Raw genomic sequence first — 21,594 nt, 5'->3', positions numbered from 1 at the left:
GGGATCTTCTATGTAAACCTTTAACAAGCACTATAAGCACAGCAGGCAGAGCCAGTTTGGTAGCTGGTGACTGTAATAAGGTGACAGAAGTGAGGCAAAACAATATCCCTGCCCTTGTGTCACGAAGGGTATTTTAGACCCTAAACAGATAAAGATCTAGAAACCAAAAAGTTGCAGTTGTTCTCTAAATACCATCACCATGAGTCAATTGGAACCACCTTCCATCATACACATTAGTTTTGAATGTTCTCCAAGGTTAAATTATATCTTGCTCTTGTAGATCTCAGCAACAAATATATATCCATACATACTAATTTTCTTTTGTATTTCCCTACAGTATTTCATTATGATCTAGGAGATCTACTCAATGTCCTTGAATTCTCAGAGCATTTTCTTTATTAAAACCTTTCTCCTGAGGATAACTATCCCAATATTTATCTTGCACATGTAGTTTTGAATACACATGAAGACATTAATTTTGTTTCCAGAGAACATTTAAAGTGATGTTAGAGAATATCATGCATATTTTAGGCCCCCACTCTATACTGGACACTGCAAGCACTATGTGAGCCACAGCACCATTCCAAAGCAGTTGCTGGTATTTTATTTTAACAGGGTAAAGAAATCTTTTACAAAAGAAACTAAAAGCTTAGCAAAAGCCTTCCCCAGGGGCTTCAAATGAAAAACCTGTTTGTTAAAACTCTCCACTTTGTTTTTACTGTCCTATAGCATTAAACTGGGGCTTTATTTTCTTATTTGTATTTATCAAGCCACTTTTATATTCACGATGTGCTAAAGAACTTGCAAAATGAGTAACTGCATACTATTAGTGTTTTCAAACATTTCATACTTGACTATATCCACATCAGCATTAAAAAATATTATTATAAAGTGAAAAATGTTTCTACAGAAGTGTGCAATTTCTATCAGAAGGTTACTTTTTCAATGGCAGGTATATGCCTTCTTTCTCAGCATTGTAATTTGTTTAGTTAAGGGTATCAAATTTTTCAACAATTCTTTCTAAAGAGAAGACCAAAAATGCTTCATACTCAATGTGGGGTTGTTTACAATGCATTAGACAATAAGTATGCATGTTTTAGCAACATCCAAGTGCCTAAACAACTAAAAGCATGAAGTGCTTTTCAGTATTGTGTTTAAAAATTTTATTTAAAATTCAGTATTTAATGGAATCTTTTACTGAAGCCCACATTTAATTGAAAACATAATGAAAACAAGCAATAAAACAGTGAAAGCAATCATTTGTGCTATAAAAAAGGGAGAAAAATATTATCTGTCCTCAGACAAGGAGTCTTGAATGAAGATTTCAGGGAGGAGTTTCAGAGGACAAAAACCAAGGTCTGGCAAAGCAGACAGAGGAGACTGCCAAGCATTCAAATTTCAGCGTGTCACTCTTCCCCTCCTTGTCTTTACTCCACCTAAGAATGTGTCATACTAGTCTGCTATTATGAAGGGAATGAAATACAGTAGCAGCAAAAGAATATAAACCATGTATCATCCAAAACACAAAAGAAAACTGATATAACTACCGGAAAGTTACTGATGATTTCTCAGCATAATTGGCCCAACTATCACTGGCATACACTTTACAAGGCAAAATGGAAAGGTGAAAACAGAACAAACTCCACTTATTTTAGCATTTTACTTGAAAAATATGAGAGTAAATAAAGAAGGTAGGAGTAATGGCTATTTATTTTTCAACTGTGTAAGACACTTAGCTTTATTACTCTGCACTATCAGTATCTAAATAAAAATTCATTAAGCACAGGGAACTTTAAGAAATAAACAAAATAAGGTGGCCTTTTCCAGAAAAGCGATCTCATGGCCCCTCTCCAAGTGTTAACATACCCAATCTAGCATTTTACAGTGTGACTGTTCAAAGAAAGAAAAGCTCAGGCAAAAGATGTCACCGTGCCAGAAGCAACAATTTCAGTATCAATACAGAGCAAGAAAAAAGACAATTAAGAACATACAGAGGAGAAAAAAAATTACTTGCTGAATCCATCACAGCTTTTCCAAATTAAGTTAGAGGAATAGAATTTTATCCTCTTATTGGTGTCCCTTTTGCCAAGCATACCAGGCAATTGATTTGCTGCTGTACAACATTCATTTTGTGTATGAATTCTTGGTATTTCAGAGTACAACAATTTTATGTTACAAGTTTGCAAAGGCATTTCAGCAGTGCAAAATCATGCCATGCCAGGGTACTAGCTACCAACTTAGTTTCATGAATTTACACACACCCTCTTTCCAGGCAATACCAGGCCAATCCTACCAATATAAGATGCTGTCATACACAGCATTTATTTATGGTTCATCAGATGACACCCTTCTGTCTGAGGTATTTAACAGCTTATACTTCTTCAATATCTAAATGCCTGCGCTTAATCTTTTGTATTGGATGTTAAACACACAAGTGTACACCTACTGCCAAGGTCTAGAAGGAAAAAAAAAAAAAAAGTCTCTCCTCATCTCTTTTCAATCACTGTTTCTATGGGAACAAAGACTGTGTCAGATGCATACTGCAAGAAACATAGAGGTTTTCCTGGAATTAAGACATTTACACTCAGTAGAAGACAATAATTGCATGCTCTTAGTCAAGTTTGTCCTTGAGCACCTGCCTTTAGAGGGAGCACTTAATATCTCAAATTCCAGTTAAAACATCCAAAGTTCTTCATCAGCGAAGAGATTCAAGGAGTAATTGTGGTAGGATCACATTCACTCTCCTTTAAAATTCTTTGATACAAGTATAAATATAGGAGACCAGAGTCCACATACTGTCTTGAGGACTGAGCTCACCACATGTAGTGCACATGTTCTCCAAGCAGGCTCTTTATTCACATACTCCAATGAAATTGTCAGACACTCAACTTATAAACACACCTGCAAATCACATTTTGCATGTGCAAATATTTGCACATTCAATTCACAGAAGAACTTTATCTGCAAAGGAGCCCAAGATGTCAATGTTTACAATCTTAAAAGGAACTATCTTCTTCATGCAAATGTTACCACATCTTTCCATCAGTGGTCTTTAATGTAGACCTACGAATGTAACACAGTTTTATTTTGCTAAAAAATAGAGAAAACATGAGAGCTATAAAAACCTCCAATAATACATGAGGAAAATATTTTTTTATCAAAACACAGCATGGCATGAATAGCCAATTTAGATCTGCTAGGTGTTAAGACAGAGTATAAATATGATTCCTTAAAGAAAAAATTCCATTTGGGGTGCACTTGTGGATTTATGTAAGTTAATATTCTTAAGGGACAACCTGACTTAATTTACACAATTTGCACTGATCCAAGATTATCCCTGAAAACTTATTTCTTAAGTACTATGGACTTGTGTTATGAAAACATACACAAGCTCAGGTTGGAAGGGACCTCTGGAGATTGCTTCATCTGATCCCCTGCTCAAAGCAGTCAGCTAGAGCAGTTTGCCCAGGACCATGTTCAGTCAGGTTTTGAATATTTCCTATGGATGGAGATCCCACCACACCTTCTCCAGCATTACAAATGGGGCCACCAGTTTTATTCACACTGGACCAAGTTTTATTCATACCTGGACCAAAAATTACAGCTGAGAAAATAGCACAGACACATATCACAGAGTAAAACTGTGAACTAAACACAGCTATTTACTTTTTTATATGTTAATTACTAATATCTTATTTGAAGTATTCTTAGTGAGAATAAAAGCCTATCTTGTAATAGTTTCAAGCTATTTCTGTGAACAGAAGACCTCCTAGTTTTCTCAGTTGAACTGCATCACTAAAACCAAATTAACAAGAAAAAATTTGTACTGTAAAGCTGCATAGTACAACATAACCTTTATACTAAAGCAGGCATTATAATAAAAACTGACTTTATAGTATAAAATGGCAAGCTACAGTCCAATGCTCAAGACACATGGATGGAATAATTTTATGTTAGCGCTTCTGTTTTACAGATGTCTGGTCACAGGAGCAGGAAACAAATTTCTTCCTTACTCAACTGTGTATTTGGAAAAGAGAAAATGCCAAAAAAGATTCATAGATGGGAAAGAATGAAACCAAATTTTTGTTTAATTAAGTATTTGCAGATTTTAAAGTTAACAGGGGCAGTTCTGGAAAAATATGTTCTGAAGCAAATGGCTTCTGGAAAATACTTTTTTTTACATTTACTTGTAACTCCGTTATATTTTTTTATACTTCTGTATTATTTGTGTCTATCATACATAGATTAGTTATACAAGACAGACAGATTTCTCTTTCCTTTTTTTTTTTGTTTTTGATGTAATAAAGATAGCTGCAAAATATTTCCCCAATACTTGGAGACAGTTATTTTTATTTCATTATTCCCACTGCAATCAAAACTTCAGCATTCAGTGTTTTATTACAGTTCAAAAGGCACATCATTCAAAGTCTTAATACTCTGTCATTTAAAATTGATAAATTCTTTCTTATGTTCCTGAATAAATTTTTCATTTTGGCAAACAGCCTCTTGAATGTCCCCATTTTTTTTGCTAAAAAATAAAGGATTAAGATTTGGAAATACTGCTAAGCTTCCTTTCACTGTTGAATACCTAGACCTGTGACATTCTATCTGTGATGTTTTGAGAAGCAGGAGTGTTTTTCTACTGTGACCTGAAGTAGGAGCAAAATTTTTTCCTACTTACGAAACACATACAATGATGGGGTAAAGACCTTTTTCCTTCCGGTTTTCAAGTTATAGGTGAAGAGAAATTGCAACAATTCAAGCTGAAACAAACAGGTGGAACTGGCTTAAATGTCCTGAAACCCATGAAACAATGAGTTGTATCATAAAGGGACTACCTCAAGGCAGAATTAAGAAGATGGGGATAGAAGGATAAACAAAGTTTTCTCCTATGGTAACATTAATGGTTGAATCAGGGGGCTTCATGAAATTTTACACTTTCCTGTATGCAAGCACTCAGACTAAAAAGACATTCTGTCCTGGGAAGCTGCTACTCTGCAACAACAGATAATGGCTTTCCTGAGAGCACTGGAGAATAGACACCACAATTACAAGCTCTCCACTTGCAAGGAAGGCTGTCCTCATCCTATTCTGACTCCATAAAAAACAAAAGTTGTGGCAACTTTAAATTATGAAAAAGCCTTGCCACCTAGAGGTACCTAGAGGCCATATGTTACATACTGATAGAACGACATCCCATGACAGAGAAGAGCAAGGCACAGGAGGAAGAAATTATGAAACATTGTTTTGTTCTAGAGTCTATAAAATAAATTTTTTTAAGGAAAAAATTTAGTGTTCATAAATATTCAAAGCCCTTCCCTTATTTTTTTCCCTTATAAATACCCAAGCACTGCAATACTATGTTACATATTAGTTTTATAACACTTTACAAATTTACTGTGTTTCAATGCATATGTATCTACATGAATGTAACCTCATTACTGACTTTTAGTTTCACATGAGTTCATTTGCTCCCGGTGACCTTTGTATCATTTGGTTTTCAAAGAAAATTCATGTGAACAGTTCTGGAAGACTACAATTTTAAAGTAGGACTTGATTTTTTGAAGAAAGCTTCCAGCAAAAATAGGTATTTAATGATTTAATGATTCCCAATAATCAACAACAACCTGAAAAGAATCCCCAAAATTTCATCTGTACTACCATACAAAAAAAAAGTAAGTGACTCGTGAATTGGTGAGTAGGATAAAGTTTCACAGCCATACTTTACCTGTCTAGGTCACATGTCAGCCTTTCAAAATTCTTAAGAATTGTATAAACCTGAGCATCTTGACCAAGAAAGCAAGGTGGCAATAATCCATGAATATTCAATTGTTGCCTCTCCTCCAAGGTAAAAGCCATGCCCTGAAAAAAAAATAAATAAAAATCACGTATAGATGTACAGAAGACAAGAGAGAAATAATTTAGGAAAATGTCTGCAGCAAATCATAGCCCAGGTAAAGTTAGCATCATAAAATCTACTTAAAATTAAACAGAATTTAGAATTGTGCAACTATTTTGGGAAAAGGTTTTATTGAGCCATAAGAAGACAGGTCTGTACAGATACAATAACTCCATCCCAGCAAAGAACAAGTTAATGTCTCCTGACACCTCAAGAGTACAACTAAGAGTACAACTAAGTTACAACTGAAGAAGAAAGCAGCCATATATTCACTCCACTCATTTTCTGCTTTTTCGAGGTCTGTCTGTCTAAAACATCTTCAGAAATACCCAGGCCAATGTAAGAAAAATGGTGCCTTTATAACAGAAACATGACTGTGGGTTTACCACACCAGCATTAAATGCTCTGGCTGCTGAAGTTTTACTCAGCTGTGGTAGCTACAGCCAGGCAGGACTGACAGACAGGATCACACTTTTGACAGTTTTAGGGGATAAGAAGAAAAGTCAGAGGACTTTCTTCTGTATATGAGATAGGAAATGTATGCATTTATTTCACACTATAGCCCCTGACCACTGGTTCCACAGCCACATTGCTCTCTCCTTGAGCACCATTCCACATGCACTGCTTCTGCTCCAGAGTCAATACTGGCTGAACTGCATGTGTCTTTGTGTCTCCTAGGTTAACACTGGAGCTGTCTGTATCTTTGCAATGTGCTTATCATGTAGCTTAAACATATTCTAAAGCTCATGTAAGTAGAGGTTAGATAGCATACTCTACCAAGATGATGTGTGTCTGTGCGCATACACATACAGAAAAGTTGTTAGACAGCTGCCTAATATTCAATATCTGTGATACAACTACATAAAATACCATTTCTTATCAAAAAAATACTTGAAAAAACACCTTGAGATGCATTAAAGAGGGGAAAAATAGCAATATAGTGTTCCTGCATTGATTCTCCTGTGGAAAATAAGTACTACTGAGGTACTTTCACTACCACTTCTACAAGCAGACTTTTAAAAATGTCTTTGTTTAGACCATTAGAATTAGCTGGGTCAACAAATGACATGAAAAAACAGGGGAAACAAGCATAAAAACAAAAGTCTTCCTTCAGTCTACATTTTCACTACTTCTGTCTTTTCAAGAGAACAAATTTAGTTCTTTACACAATGTCCTTACTGCCTTTCACAAAACACTTGGTGAGAGATACAACGTGAAAAATTCATGACAGTTAATTTGGTTGCCTAGACCGGTTCTTTTTTGTTTCTGTTTTTGTTGGCTTTTTTCTCACAAAAATAGTCACCTCATTGGGTTTATTCTTACAGAGCAAAAATATCTTATTAGTCTACATTTCTTACATCACTTTTAATCTAAATTTTGAAGTGATTATGTCACTGTGAGTTGAAAAAAAGCCCTAAAGCAAACCCATTACACTATCTGCTCTATAATACCATTAATCAAGTTGCTACCCTAAGTGAAATGATGACTCAAAAAAAGGGAATATCTTACAATGAACACTTTACAAAACATCACACATTTCCAAAATATGTTTCTCCTTCCCTAGACAGGAAATGAAGGGAAACCAAGTTGAACAAAGATCAGTAACTGTTTTGCTGTAGTTCTCCATGCATATGAGATTTCAGAGGTTTCCAGATACATACATAAAGGCTGCCTTTTTTTTTTTCCTTAATGAACTTTCTGTGACCAGATACGTCATGAATACATATCTGTATTCAATACATATCTTACACTACTTCTCATCATGAAAAATCATGGAAGAAGGAAGAGTCAACATTTCTCACAAGTTTATTCAATGTTGATCCTTCATCGTCACTAGACTTTTTTGGGCTTATAATGTCTACATCTGCTCATGCACACTTCAGAATCAGTTCCAAGTGACTGGACTTCAGGGATCCGCATGGTTTTAATGGATCTTCTAGCTCTGGTAGTAAGGTGACAATCCAGTTATTCTCTGCAATTCTCCTTTCCCCTGTTTCCATTAGTAAAATGGAATGAAAAAAAAATTCTGAATGTCTGTGTTTGGCTTTACTTTAGGAATAAAATACGAACTTTAATTACTATAATAGGGTTTTCCCTCTTACTGGAAAATAAATTTTATTTTAAAACAAACACATGTGTTACATATTGCCAAATGCCTTTTTTAAAAAGTACTTCATCTTGGAATGGTGTCTTTTCCATGTATTACAAGAGCTTTATATTAAGTGTAAATTTATTTGGTTCATTACTACCAAAACACAGCACCCACCTAGGATTTATATGGTTAGAAAATCCTTTACTTGAATATTCCTCTTTGGCATAGATATTACGAATTTTTCAAATTGCTAAGATGAAATGTTAGATCTTTTCTTCCCCTGTCACATCCCATATTTGCTCAGAAGAATTACCATTAAAATATATCACCTCATCATTTAATAAAAGAATTCCATTTTCTGAAATAAGTGTATCCTATTCCATCCGCTTATAATAGGGAAAGCTTCAGCTATGTAGGATTTATGGCTTATGTCTAGATTTCTTGCACTAGCCTCAGATTTTCTTTTGTATATAAAAATTCTTATTTTTTCCTGTTTGAAGTGTTGTTTCCCAGCCATCCAGCAGAGAGGGCTCTAGGTCCAGCTTGGTTTACACACTTCTTTCCCTTCCGAGGTATATTCTGTGCACACCTGGATGGAACAGACTTCCATCGTCTAGCATCCAAACTATTATAAACTAGGTGGATATTTTTACTCTGTAGTTTGTATTGGAAATAAAATTTTAAAGAAGAACAACAGTACAACAGTCTAAAACCAGCATAAGGGCAAGAGACCACAAGCATAAATATTAACCTTTGCCTAATTAGTTTTGATTTATTCACTGCTTTATGCATCATATACATCATAGAGATGAAAAGTATAGTTATTATCAACCCTCCCAGTTAAGAATTCGCAATTCTTCAAGAGCTGTGTTTCATAGGTTTCATTGTATGCTCTGATTTGTTTCTGGCAAAACCAAGTTGTTCTTCAGCCACCTCACTACCTTCCTTTCTCACAGACCTTCTGGTCAAATTTCTGGTTTACTTGTTTAATCGTTCTTTAGGCATCAATATCCTTTCAGATTCTCAGTTGTACACAAGTTTTCAAGAAATTTAACTCATTGTAAATACATTAAATTCTGAATTTGTCCCTCCATTTGTAATGTTGTGAAGTTTTGTACTTGTAGAAGTGATTTCTATTACTGCACATCATTCGATATTCTTTCATTATTTAATGTCTATGGGTTTATCAACTCCATTCTTAACTATCTGTCCTCTGCTCATAATCTCTAATCCCCCAAAGCCCCTCATCTACAATATTGTTCTAGTGCAGTTACATATACATCAATACACTTCCTCAGTTGCAGCACTGAAAAACCACAAAACAGAATAAACAGTATAGCATCATCTTGTATCAGACAGCTTTTTGCACTGGCTTTCAACCCAATTTTGAAGCAGTGCTTGAAAAGACAGAGAGCACATTCAAAATACTTCAAGAGCCATCTCAGCCTCTGTTCACAGCGAACAGAGACAAGTTTCTTTCTCTTAATACAAACTAAATTGCCCCAACACAGTTTCTCTTCAGATAGAATACCTAAAGCTCATGTAATTGCTAGGTTTATATAAAACTCTCTAGAAAAAGAGATTTCTCCCAAGACCTAGCCATCTTTCATTCTAGCAGATCAAAACTTTCACTTCTAAAAACTCCAACTCATTTAGAAGAATAGTTCATTTCCTCCTGTTGGCCTCACTGCAGGTGTGACATAAAAGTATTACCCTAACAGCGCATAGAAGGAGGCTGGCTTAGAAGAGGAAACCATGTCCACATCCAAGGTCCTCTATCTCAGTGACTCTTTCATCAGTCTTTGGAAGTTAAAAAATCAAGGCTTGTATGACTTCAAGGGTTCAGGAGACAACCACCACCAGCAGTACTCAAGTATAGCATGTATACTTCAGCCTCCTGTATCCCTGAAAGGGGAAGGAAGAAATGAGGAGGAAGGTGAAAAGGTATAGCAAGGATGTATATCTAGAAGTAATATCTATTCTACGAGAAATAAATCTTTGAATTGCTGGTCTAACATACTGCTAGAGGAAAATTACAGCCTGCAGAGTATTTTGGGGATGGACAAAGTAGGTTCATCACTGTCTTAGAGTCCATCAAAAAATAAAATCTCTCTGTTAAAAAATTCATTCTGTATATCTAAATTACAAAAACTCAGCAAACAAATTTTAATGATATTGTGTAAAAAGCACACAAGTCTGAGGGATTCAGACATGCTCAACATCTGCTGCCATGGCCGGAAAGAGGAGTGCTGGCACCTCTCCACTCCTTGCAGGCTCCCACCACAGCAGTTGGCATCCCTGAGCAGAGGCCAGGGAGTGCTCTGCAGACAAAGCTCTGAGAAAACCCCACAGCTGCCTCCAATGTTTGTCTGCTCAAGATCCCAGACAATTTTTTGAAAAAATGGACTACAGAATTCTGCAATTCCATTCTTAAAAACAAATGAACAAATAAGGGACGCACAAACAAGATGAATGCTTTTGACTGAAAGACAGGAAACATTCTCCAATTACTAGGAAGAGTTTTTTCCCCAGTACAATCGAAATGAAAAATCAGTGGCATCACTGCTAGTTGCCAGTCACACATCATCCCATGCTGCTCACACCACTTCATGTACAAGACTGTCTCCAGAATAATTTCAACTACAGAATTAGATGCAGCCCTTAGGAAACCAAGATCTTTGGTATGCATGACTGTTTGCAGGCAATTCTTTTGCTGGCCAAGCTTTAGCCTTCAGCAGTATTTGGTTTCATACTATGCTAGTACTGCTAGGGAAGAATCCAAGTCAAAATTAATTTCTTTTAAGGAAAATTTCTTTAGCTGAGGAAGCAAAAAAATGCATGCATAGTCTTGCTAGGTATGAGCTACATGACTGCAGTTTCAGGCATCTAATGTCAAACTCCTTTTGGATCAGAATATTAAAACAAACAAACAAAAAAAACTCCAAAAACACAACTGCAAAATTTTACATGTTTAAAGAATTTTTTTATAAAATCTCCATAAAAATATGGAACATATGGGTTTTCAAGCATTTTAAACTACATTTAAGAGTTTAATGATCTGCAAATCCCTTTGTGCTATTTTATATAATTTGTGTGTTTTTTTAAAAAGTCACCTTATGAACATGCAAAACAGAAGTTTTACAAGCATTTCCTCTCCATTTTTCATTTTTATTCTCCAAGTATGACTTCAGAGAAACCAGATAAATACTTCTAATTCTTCAATACTCATTTCAAGGCAGAATACTCCAGGAAATACTTAGAATAACTAATCTGAGCACAACACTCCCTAATGAACTCATTCTGCTGAAAACAAATGTGGTTCATGGCAAGAAATTGGTGTTGGAGCAGTACATATGGTCAAAGATGTTTCTTCTGTTTTCTCTACCCACACTTGTCATGACTGCCAAAAAATATTACAAGCAGAGGCAGTTATTTGGGTGAACATCTCTTCAGACACACCAGTCACAGTAAGTATCCCAATAGGCACAGAAAGGCGCTAATTTTTTTTAATAGTGCAAATTGTCACACAGTTTTCTGTTAAAGTGGTTTCTTTTGGATGTGAAGAAAAAAAAACTTTTGCAAAATGTCAATTTGCATTAACTTAGAGGTTCATGTTTCTTCTTAAGAATATTTGCTGCAAAGTCTACATAAAAAGAAGGGTTTGAATAGCTGACTCTAGTTTCAATTTGAAACAAGAATCTGGATTATTAAAATTTTTGAGAAAAAAAGAAATCTTTTCAAATGGTGTGTATTAATGCTAGTGAGAAAGATGACAAATAAAAATGATAAGAAGAAAAAATATGCCTAACAGCAGAAAGTTACCACATTTCAAAGAAGAAAAGCATAGAGTTAGTAAATGAAAACTGAATCTAAAAATACAAATTTCCTGTTGCAATCCTCTGGCAATGCATACAGATGACAACTTTGCTTTCAGAAGCAAAGAACACTGATGACCATTTATAATGCACACTTTATTCAAAGACTTATTAGACTGCAAGTAAAAAAGTCCCTGTGTGACAGACCTGCTATCTTCCAAAAAAGTTATTTTTCCCCAAAACTATGCTCAGATTCTCTATTGGGTATTTTATGAGGCATATTGGTTAGCTCTGGATTATACATCTCAGATTAAGGTTTAAAAATCAGTATACGAACTAGTGCTTAACTGTCCACTAAGTTCTCTTGCAGAGAAATTCTGGTTTTCCTGTCTTTCTACAGTACCTAGCACCTAGATCTTGTATAGGCCTACAGCTGAGATGCCTGAAATAGGAATGAATCCTGCTAACTAAGTGCCTTCACTGGAGTTTGAAAAGCCAGACAGACAGGTATCTTCCCTGGTTACAACAAGAAAGGAGAAAGCTAAAGGAGGAGGATGGTGAAGTGTAAACAGCAGAACCCAACTTAGATGCAGCACTTGAGCTGCTTTTGATAAGCCCTCAGGCACAGGCATCCATCAGGACTTGTGAGAGAGTGAGGCATGCTGAAGGTAAATAAAAAAAATAAAAATACAAAAGCTGATGGGAACATACAAGCTCGGAACATACAAGGAAAGAAGAAATTGTCATTGTTTCAGCTATAAAATGCCAAAAGTTTTATGCACTTTTCTTTAAAAACAGCTTTTTAACAAGCACTTTAAGTTGAAAAACTATATTGTGACATTTAGCATTCATATTTCAAAGCTGTTTTCTAGAGTTGCTGTAGATCTGCTGCAGTGTGTTGAACACACAAATTTTTTCTCAGGAACACCTGAAGCCTACTCATAGCTCAATTCTAAGTCCATAGGATTTTCAAAAGCAAACTTTAAAAGTCAAGTCAACTGGGGAAACTGAAACAAAAGTCAAAACCAGCTTCCAACAAATAAAGTCCAGATTATTACAGTAGCTAATACACACACCCATGGACTTATGACTCAAAACAAATGTAGATGGCCTGAAGGAGATCAGACTTCTCTTGGCAAACTCATCATGGGAATGTGTGGGCAGCTTGGCAGCCGTGCTGTGAGCTGATACAGTGATTGCACACAAGCATGATTCAGACCAGCACATTAGAAATGACACATCACAGCATTCTTATTTCAACAATCCTTTAAGCTAAGGTAAACAATTATCTGAACGTAAACAAGCAAAGCAATTTTAAGAAGCTATTTCTATATATGTTTTATTATGCACATACAGATAAAATCTTTTTGCATTGCATAATTTCTCCTGACCCTAATTTTGAGAAGGCTGTATTACACAAACAGTAAAAGAAGTCACCAAGATAATAATATATAAAAATACATTGCATGTGGTGCTTTAATGTAGCATGATGGTTCAGGTCTAGTTAAGATTCTAAATTTAGCTATTCATATGCAATATAGGCACCTATCCATCCATGATAATTATAGGATAAAGTTGAAGCTCACTTGCAGTCACTAATCCAAATTGCTCCAGTTACTATAATGACTACAGACCAAATTCAGACTTGCACACATAAGCACTTACTGGCAACTGGGAAGCTCGAAGGCATCGGAACAATCAACATTGCTCATTACGGCAATAGTATCAACTATAAATCCACTGCACAGCAGGCTATCACAGCACCAGACAACAGCCAGGCACAGCACTCCTCTGTATCTGATTGCCCTACGTGGCTGCTATGCTGCATCAAGCCTCTACCATGCTTCTGGCTGTCCATCCTTCTACACGTCCCATTGAAAAATCATATTACTCTGATTTATTAATATTGTTACAGGGATATTTAATCCCAAAGCAACCAGAAAAATGGCCAGAGCTGCATTTGTACACTTTCAATCAGAGCTAGCCGTCTCAAAATCTGGCTGTCTCCCTGTTGCTGCTCCCACCTGGGAGCTACAACAAACAGAGCCGTAAGCAAACTGGGAGCTGCATCAATGGACATGGTTATCTTTCGTTAACAGCAACACCTGATTCTGTTTGTAAGAGCAGTTAAATTAATAACAGACTTCCTAACAAGTATCAGCTGTGGTCTGTGTGTCTCTGACTCCATTCCCTAGCAGAGGTATCCCACCAGCGGAGAGAGACCTGTCTTGGCTCTCTTGGTTGCCCCTACCAGACAAGGCCAAACAGCAGCCTAAAACACAGTTTGAACTACAGACCCAGAGAAGCTGGACAAATATTCATAAGGAGGGGCTTGGGGATTTTTTTGTCCCTAGACATTTCTGAGCCATTTTTATTCTTTTATAACTCCTTTGGGATGTACTGACCCTCAAAGACTACTACTTGGGAAAGCTCTGGCCATGGGAAAGAGAGACAAGAGCAGTTTACCACATCACTTACAAACTTGTTGAACATGTTCTTATGACAGATTTTAATTTTCAGTACAGCTTACCTATGCTATAGACTAAAAACACTGGTTGTATGCCACTTCAGAGCTCTAGTGCTCTGAATGAATCACTAACAAAAAAAATTTTGTCAATTACCACCTTTGTCAATACTGCTTGTCTTCTAAAGATATATCCATGTGATTTAGATGTTAAATTTATAAAATAATCACATATTAAATTATAATTTTAATGATGGTTATTTTTTAAAAATAAAGATGTAAAAATACAAAAAAAAGAGGTTTTACTAGACCATATATGAAATTCTACTAAAAATAATAATTTACTTGTATAGTAGTTGGTACCCTGTATCTCTGATATCTAACTCTAATCAAAGGATGCCTGCAATGCTATCAGTGGAATAACTGACATGGAATCCCTATTTATGTAGGGAATTTCAATGAAAATAATATCAGCTGACATAAAATATATTGTTAACCACAATTATTCCAAACAAAGCATTAAATAATAGCTCTCTAACTGTAACAATTTTTAAAATAAAGCACAGTCACCAGGCGTGCAGTCTCCAATATACAATATTTACATTTGCAAAATCAGGTGTTATTTGAGACTCAGGCATGATCTCCATGTAAGTAGGAGAGGAATTTCAGTAACTGCCAAAAATTCCATCTGTCTGAAATAAGTACTTAACCAAATACAGGTTAGTAAGCCCTGAAATCCTGAGGGGATTGATAAATCTGATATGCTTAACAGATTTTATTGCTCCCTTTCAGAGACTAAACAGATTACCAACTACTGTATTCTGGACTTTTGATAGGACTAAGCAACTAATTTCATTTCACTGGCATGACAAACAATTAACAAAAATTAAATGAATATTTAAAATACTGTGACACAGAGTTGTGTAGAGAAGAGAACAATCTCAATGCTTTTCATCTTTGCTTCTACTACTACAATGGTACACATTCTCCCTACTGTCCCAAGTGGTGACAGGGCCACTGGCCAGCCTGGTGAACTCCAAAGTGTGACATGTGAGCCAATGGCACTGTCGTATGGCGTTACACCAGGCACAGATTATCATGCTATTCACGGGTAGTGTGCTTTTTCACTGCACCTAAAGTGACATGTCTACTCAAAATTAGTCCTCTGGGCACCCTCCACAGACTGAGGAAAGTCTGAATGGGACCCTAGGTGGTGCCCTTTTCTCTTTTTTAGAATTATAATGAACTCTTTCAGACAAAACAAATGCAATGAATACTTTCCATTGCATAGGTAATCCTATAGCTTTAGTATTTCTATTACCACAGCCTGGTAATGTGATCTGTAAGCCTTTTTGCCATACACACTTATTGTATATATTGCATACCTATGAAGCATTTTCCATTCTACGGATGGAAACTTACTTTCCTTTAATCATCTCAGTCTAAGGGGTAGCAGTACATGTATACATGAAAAAAAACTATCTACCCAAACCCTTTGTTTCAGGAGCTTGTTATACCAATCTTAACATTTTTTCTCAGAACTAGGCAGGACTCTAAAACAAAGTGTAAAGCCACGTGCAAAATTTGCACTCTGAATGTACCTGATCTATAAGCACAGCCTTAATTGCTATGCAGCAGGTAGACAGTCATTCAACTTTTGCTGTAACCATAAGCAACCTAATTGCAACATTCTCTTGTAAATATAATTATTTTCCTTCTTGCTGAGAAGTCATTGAAAATTCATGTTAACATGAACAAAGTGACAAAGAAAAATTTGCCAACTTAACACTCTGAGTAGGCTCACTATTATTTTTTCCATTTCAAATTCTTAAACACTCAGAGTAGTCATGAGTAGCCAGTCATTACTAGAACTGAGACTATTACAGCATCTGAAACAGCAGTTATGGAATAGAAGAGTGCACATTGTCATACATCATACACCTTCCTGAATATTGCTACAATTTTGTTTCATTCTATCCCTTTAGATTAAGGCAGGAGGAAAATTCAGTGAAGGCCCAGATTGACTGGGAAGGCAAACTTTAAAACTCAACAGGGAAAATAAGACACAACCAGTCTAAAACTTTAATGTGCACTCTAATTTTGTAAAACTCTTTGTTTTCTAAAACTGTTAATTAACCTGTCATACCGAGACAGCAAAGTCACGCAAAGCCTTCCAGAGTATGCAAAAAAGTTAGTTGATTAAAGGACAATATCTACTAATGGCAGAGCAATTCCATTAAAAAACTGCTGTACCAGCTGCATTCATACAGCTCTGCTTTTGCCAAGATACAACCTGCATATCAATAGCATCTGTTTGCATAGAAAATATTAGACTGGGAAAAAAAAAATCACTGAAAAAGCTGTGATAAAATGGGGTATATCACTTTTCTTTTTATTTGACTGCTCTCCAAAAGAGCTTGACTCATCAAAGCAAACAGTAGACTGAAGGAAAGTGAGCATTATGGAAATAAAATCAGAGTGATCATTAATGAAAACAGCCAATATAGAAACATCTGAATTTGCTATCAGGCACACAAGAGCTCTACCTGAAAGAAAATTCATGAAGGTAAAAAATGACAAGAATCCCCTCCTGGGAGACCCGATTCATTTCAGGTTGCTACCGTTTTCAAAGCAAACCAAGGATTAGTTGCCCTTTTATCCAACTGTGCCATGCACGGAAATTCAAGTCTAAAACAACATGAAATGTAAAACTAAACAGAAAAAAATCCAAAAAAACCCAACAAAAAGAACCCAAACAAACAACAAACCAAGAACCAAACCATTATCTTAAAAAGCAGTTTTCTAAGTTGATGCTGAAAAATGTAGCCTGACAGTAAATATTAAACACAAGTTCATTTGAATCTGAGGGAAATATTGCTCCTCTAGTCTAACTTTTCACATTTTCTAGAATCTAATTATGCAGACCCATTATAAGCTATTTCTAGCTACATTACAGAATAACTGCTCCCTTTCCTAAAGGAAACTATGATGCCAGACCCATCACTGTACAAAATTAGAATATCTTGTTTAAACCTAATTAATCTGGAGTGAGCTTTAACCACTGTCCTTGGTATAAGCTTGTTCCGGACACACCGATTTATCAGACCTATAAACACAACATCTACACAAGACAGTATGGAGCAACAAGGAACACAGAGGAGGAAGTTTTGAGACAAACTGGCAAAACACAGTGTTTTCAGTCTAATAGCTAAGGCATTTCACAAAAAACAAACAAACAAAAAAAAACCAAGGGAAAAAAACCAACCAAACAAAAAAACAAACCAAAAAAGCATTTTTGCAGTGAAGGCAGAGTAAAAGAAAATTACAGATCTAAGGAAATACTTTGAGCAGCATTTTTTAAGTCTTACATGGGGTCCTTAAGCTTAAGATACCTATTTGCAACATTTTTTAGGCAACAATGACAGATGCACTCAGGTTAAGAAAGATGAAGGATCAATTGTCACCAGTTTTATAACCAGTGAACTACAGTGAATCTGTCCATTTCTTGAAACCTTTCAATAATCCAGAATAATGTTAACATGTCAACCAAACCAATAACACCAATATTAAGCCCCTTTCACGCAAAATTGAACAAAAAATACAATAACAAAACCAACTCAGAAAGACACTCGTATTCTATTTGTTAACCTCCATATTACAAACCAGCACTTTAAACTTATTTCATTAGTTCCTAAAGTTCAAATAGCATATTACCATTACAGAAAATGGGAATATGCACAAAGCCCACAGATATAAGTGCTATACTAAGAAAAAAAGTCCTCTCCAACAAAATTCTAACTGAAATCCATGTCTCAGTGGATCCATAGGTCTTGAGCAAGCATAACTTCCAGCCCTGATCATCCAAGAGGAAGTTTCCTATGGAGCACATTAACTTTCTGTGCATTGCTAAAAAAATGGAGGAGAGAGTGCTGGTTGTTTCACATGGAAAGCACAGACACTTCTTTGCTGCTTTAATTAAATGAATTTTAGTGTCACCAGGTACCTGGTGCTGAAAAGACCAGCTGATGAAAACCATAGTACAGAAATTAGTCCATTTAGTGCAGGCAATGTAGCCATAGTCATCACTCCAGTTTTATTAGTTTTACTATTTCTACACATATTTGACAGTATATCTTATTTCCAAGCTTGCAATAAGTAGATACTCTTCAAATGCATTTGTTGCATACTATTACAGGAATTCCCACATGAGAATGTCAAGGATCTGCACTGTCTTCAAGGGCAAAAAACAGGGAGATAAGAAAAGAAACAGTAAAAGGAAAACATAGCACACAAATTTTGACACTAACACAAAATTTTCCATTTCTAGGTGTCATGCTTTTTTCTCTAAAATAGGAAAGGATCACAGAAAAATGGCTGAAAAACTCATAACAAAACACATACTTATTTTCTGAACTCAAATGACAAAACAAATTGAACCAACAGTGTTTCAAAGAGCACAAAAATCTGCTCTTTAGCTTTAGTCAACCAAACTGCCTTTGGGGGATTTTATACAGCTTATGGTAGGAACTTTAAATGGAAAAGTAGACCAAATTTATCGTGGTTGTTGTACCTTGGCTACTTATACTGTAGTGACACTGCCAGCTGCTATTCAGACCATTTCATGTGAAGGCATAGGAGTCTTTAGATATCCACAATCACTCCTGATGACTATGTACTGAGAGCTTAACAGCAAGCTTCACAACAAAACAAAATCTTTTATTTCACCACTGGTCTTGACTGTTTTGGCAAAGGTAACATTACTTGCTGTGGTAGTGGCAATCTTCCAAACCAGGACAACTTGTTTCAAGAGGGACTGCTTAGACTCTCCTTCCCCAAAAGTGTTGGTCTCAAAAGTAGTTTCTGCTGTTGTACAGAAGCATCAGTTTTAAGTGTCTCAGCACAGCAAAGCAATCCTTGAAAGAAACAGATTTCTTTCACCAGTACTGTCACACAAAATAAGACCATATGTCTAAGCTATAACATGCAAAATTTTCCAAAGACAGCTTATTTTTCTAGTAGGAAATGTAATTTACATAGACTGAACTTTAGGATTTGTTTACAAGATTCATGAGAAAAACTGGCTTCCTTATAGTATAGAAAAACCACTGCTCACAGGGAGCAAGCCTTGATACTGAAAAATCACTAGCCTCACTGGGGACACCAACCCAATTTAGTTACCTTTATCAGCTCTCACAGTGGCCAAGAGAATTAACTGCCTTTTCTAGAAGAAAAGTAAGAAGAGGAAAGGCACAATGAGGAGCTGCTTGAAGCTGCTGAAAGAGCACAACAGTAAGCAGAGAAAAGCAGGCCAAACTGATGTGGCTGAAAGCAATGGGAACAGAAAAGTTAAGCAGAATGCCTGAGCAGATGGGGAATGAAGAGCCAGCAAAGCAAACAAAACAGTAACAGGATTTATTTTCAACAAATAACTGAAAGAGAGCTCAAAGGTAGGAGTCATGGACAAAATAGAGAAAGCCCAACCTGTGTAAGGAACACTAAGATCAAAGAACACACACGAATGCAAATGTCAAGTCTGAAGAAATGAAGCTCAAATGAATACAAGAAGGAAAAAACAGGTGCTGCAAGTAATTGTGCCAGAAGAGCTTTGGACTGCTGCAATCTGCTTCACACACACTGCGCACACAAAGAGCCTTACTTTGCTGTCTGTTCCTAATTATGCCTGGATGGAAAGATCACACTGCAAAAGGCAACATTTCTTTTCCCAGGCAGGGGTGGGCAGCATAATACTGCTGGAAGCTCACAAGGATGAATCCAGAACCCCAGCTGGCTTTCAGCGGGAATTACAAACTGCACAATTTACAGGGAAATATGAGGGTCCCTCAAAGCAGGTACCCAAAACACATCATCAGTGGGGAAAGCACCTCCCTGTTTGGCAAGCTTTTAAAGCTGGAATCTTTAAATTACTGTGTTGAATCAGAATTATTCACTAGTCTTCTGTAAAATGAATGCTTTTGTTTAAGGGCTTAAACTAGTCTATTATTAGTAATACTACACAAAACATTAAAAATCCCTCTACTACATACTCTTAATTTCTTCCACATGTGGAAGAATGAACTGAGAGGCATTTAGAGATTTCTAACCTTTTATGTTCTAAAGTAGGGACACAGGTTGTGAAAGGTACATAAGCAACTCCAACAAAGATAATTAGAAAATTCTGAATTTATGTGTACAGAATCCACAGTCATGCTGTTACACATACAGACATATTCTTGACAAAACAGGTAACTTCCTCCATAAGCTACATAATTTGCCAAAGAAACATCTTCTGGCACAAACAACAGAAGGAAAACACGATGTTAAAGAAAAAGCAATTAAGTTCCAAAGGTTTGGTTGTTACCTATGATACTACGGTATCTAATGTTTGTCATTTCCCAAGCGTCATTGATAGCCAAGTTTGTTACCTAAAAGTAGGTCAGGAGAACCTCTTGGCTGGGCTCATGTAGCTCTGCAGATCAGTAGATCTTGTACTAACAACTGTGTCAAGTTTGAATGCCTTCTCATTCTTTGCTATCAGTTACACTGTTAAAGAAATCTGCAAATTGGAAATGAACCAAATTTTGGTTCAAAACCAAAAACCAGTCAACCCATCTCCTTCTAAGAGGAATTTTACATTACAGGAAATTCAGAAACCTTCAGAAATAAAACATTCTTGCTTGTTTATTTGCTTCAGATGAAACCTTGAGTGAAAATACATAGCACTGGCAGAAGTCTGCAATAAAATTCCAGAGATTTCAGCTACCTTCTAACCTATTAACACAAAACTTATCTAGATCATTATGTATGTTTTCACTCACTTTAAACAAATTCAAAACAGTGTTACAAAAATCACCATTGCTTATTCTGTTTAAGAAATAACACTTATTTCTTTCTGCTCTTTGCTTTCCATAAGCTTCCCAAACATTTGTACTGATTTTACATATATGATCTGACTTTAGGGGTGGATTATTTAATAAAGGAATGGTAACATCCATAAATAATATTGCAGGCAGCTTGAATAAAATCCAAGTAAAAGAAAACACATCGTTTATGTAAGTCTTCTTTTTCCTCTATCATTGCTCCATAAATCCAACCACATGTTGGGCTCTGAAACAACTGACCAGAAATTGAGAATATCTGCTCAAGTTAGCATTATTTGATAGATAATTATCACTGAGGAGGGAGCAGGTCTAGACTGCTTTCTATTGTTTGGTTTTTTATTTTTTTTTCCTTCTAAAGAGAGGAAACTACTAAATAAATTCTGAGCTTTCTTCAAAATTGGATAGAAATAAGTCATGCCAACATCAGACAGTTTTAAGGAGCCACG

At 36.0% G+C, this 21,594-nt stretch overlaps 1 protein-coding gene across 1 annotated transcript in view; it reads right to left on the bottom strand.

The window, feature by feature from the left end:
- The window catches only part of ME1 (malic enzyme 1), a 158,691-nt gene that overhangs the window by 113,255 nt on the left and 23,842 nt on the right, over positions 1–21,594 (bottom strand). Inside the window, exon 2 of the mRNA XM_033054780.2 lies at positions 5,729–5,862. Coding sequence (XP_032910671.1) covers positions 5,729–5,862 — 134 coding nt within the window. The remainder of the gene's footprint in view (positions 1–5,728; positions 5,863–21,594) is intronic.

Source organism: Catharus ustulatus, chromosome 3, assembly GCF_009819885.2.
Source record: "Catharus ustulatus isolate bCatUst1 chromosome 3, bCatUst1.pri.v2, whole genome shotgun sequence".
NCBI lineage: Eukaryota > Metazoa > Chordata > Aves > Passeriformes > Turdidae > Catharus > Catharus ustulatus.
Note: the sequence above shows the minus strand (reverse complement) of the source record. Positions and strands in the feature narration are given on the sequence as shown.